This window comes from Condylura cristata, unplaced genomic scaffold (genome assembly GCF_000260355.1).
Source record: "Condylura cristata isolate star-nosed mole 26May11 unplaced genomic scaffold, ConCri1.0 scaffold00098, whole genome shotgun sequence".
Taxonomy (NCBI): domain Eukaryota; kingdom Metazoa; phylum Chordata; class Mammalia; order Eulipotyphla; family Talpidae; genus Condylura; species Condylura cristata.
The window spans coordinates 1-1,054 of NW_004567199.1; the positions used below are offsets into that span (position 1 = coordinate 1).

General features: G+C 51.6%; 1 protein-coding gene across 1 annotated transcript; it reads left to right on the plus strand.

The window, feature by feature from the left end:
• Positions 1 to 5: 5 nt before the first annotated feature.
• On the plus strand, positions 6 to 908 carry LOC101626295 (olfactory receptor 2W3-like; the record flags this gene model as incomplete). Its single annotated transcript, XM_004695692.1, has 1 exon — positions 6 to 908. A coding segment is annotated over one exon (903 nt), but the record flags the coding sequence as incomplete, so codon positions are not given.
• Between the last annotated feature and the right edge of the window lie 146 nt (positions 909 to 1,054).

The window sequence follows — 1,054 nt, forward strand, 5'->3', positions numbered from 1 at the left end:
ACTTCATCCTGGTGGGCTTCTCTGACCAGCCCCACCTGGAAAAGATCCTCTTCGTGCTGGTGTTGGTGTGCTACCTGTTGGCCCTGGTGGGAAATACGGTCATTATTCTCATCTCCTCCATTGACTCTAAGCTCAAAACACCCATGTACTTCTTCCTCAGCCACCTCTCCTTAGCTGATCTCTGTTTTACCACCAGTGTTGTCCCCCAGCTGCTGTGGAACCTCCGGGGACCAGACAAGACCATCACAGTCTTGGGCTGTGTGGTCCAGCTCTATGTGTTCCTGGCAACAGGCTCCGCCGAGTGTGTCCTGCTGGTGGTGATGGCTTTTGACCGCTGTGCTGCTGTTTGCAAGCCTCTGCACTATGCCACTGTGATGAACCCACGGGTGTGCAGGGCTCTGGCAGGGGTTGCGTGGCTGTGTGGATTAGGAAACTCTCTCATGCATTGCACTCTCACACTCCTGTTGCCTCGTTGTGGACACCAGCGAATCAACAATTTCTTCTGTGAGGTGCCGTCAATGATTAAGCTTGCCTGTGTGGACGTCCATGCCAACGAGGTCCAAGTGTTTGTTGCTTCATTAATCTTGCTCTTCTTGCCCTTATCATTGATAGTGATGTCTTATGGGTTAATAGTCAGGGCGGTTGTAAGGATCAAGTCAGCCCAGGCCTGGCGCAAAGTCCTGGGGACATGTGGGTCCCACTTGACAGTGGTGTCTCTCTTCTATGGAACTGGCCTCATGATCTATGGCCAGCCCAACAGCTCTTTTTCCCACACGCAGGGGAAATTCATCTCCCTGTTTTATACAGTAGTGACCCCAACTCTCAATCCCCTCATTTACACTCTGAGGAATAAAGATGTGAAGGGAGCCCTGGGACGACTATTTCGCAGAGACAAGGGCTCACAATGAGCAGAGCAAACAGTGGTCGTTTTGTGACAAAGTGAAACGTAAGGTCATCGTGGGTATTCCTCTAGCGAGGCGCTGCAGTCCTACCATGGACAGACAGCATCTTCTACATCATTTCATGGTACCTGATTTGAGAGCCTCTGCCCGCT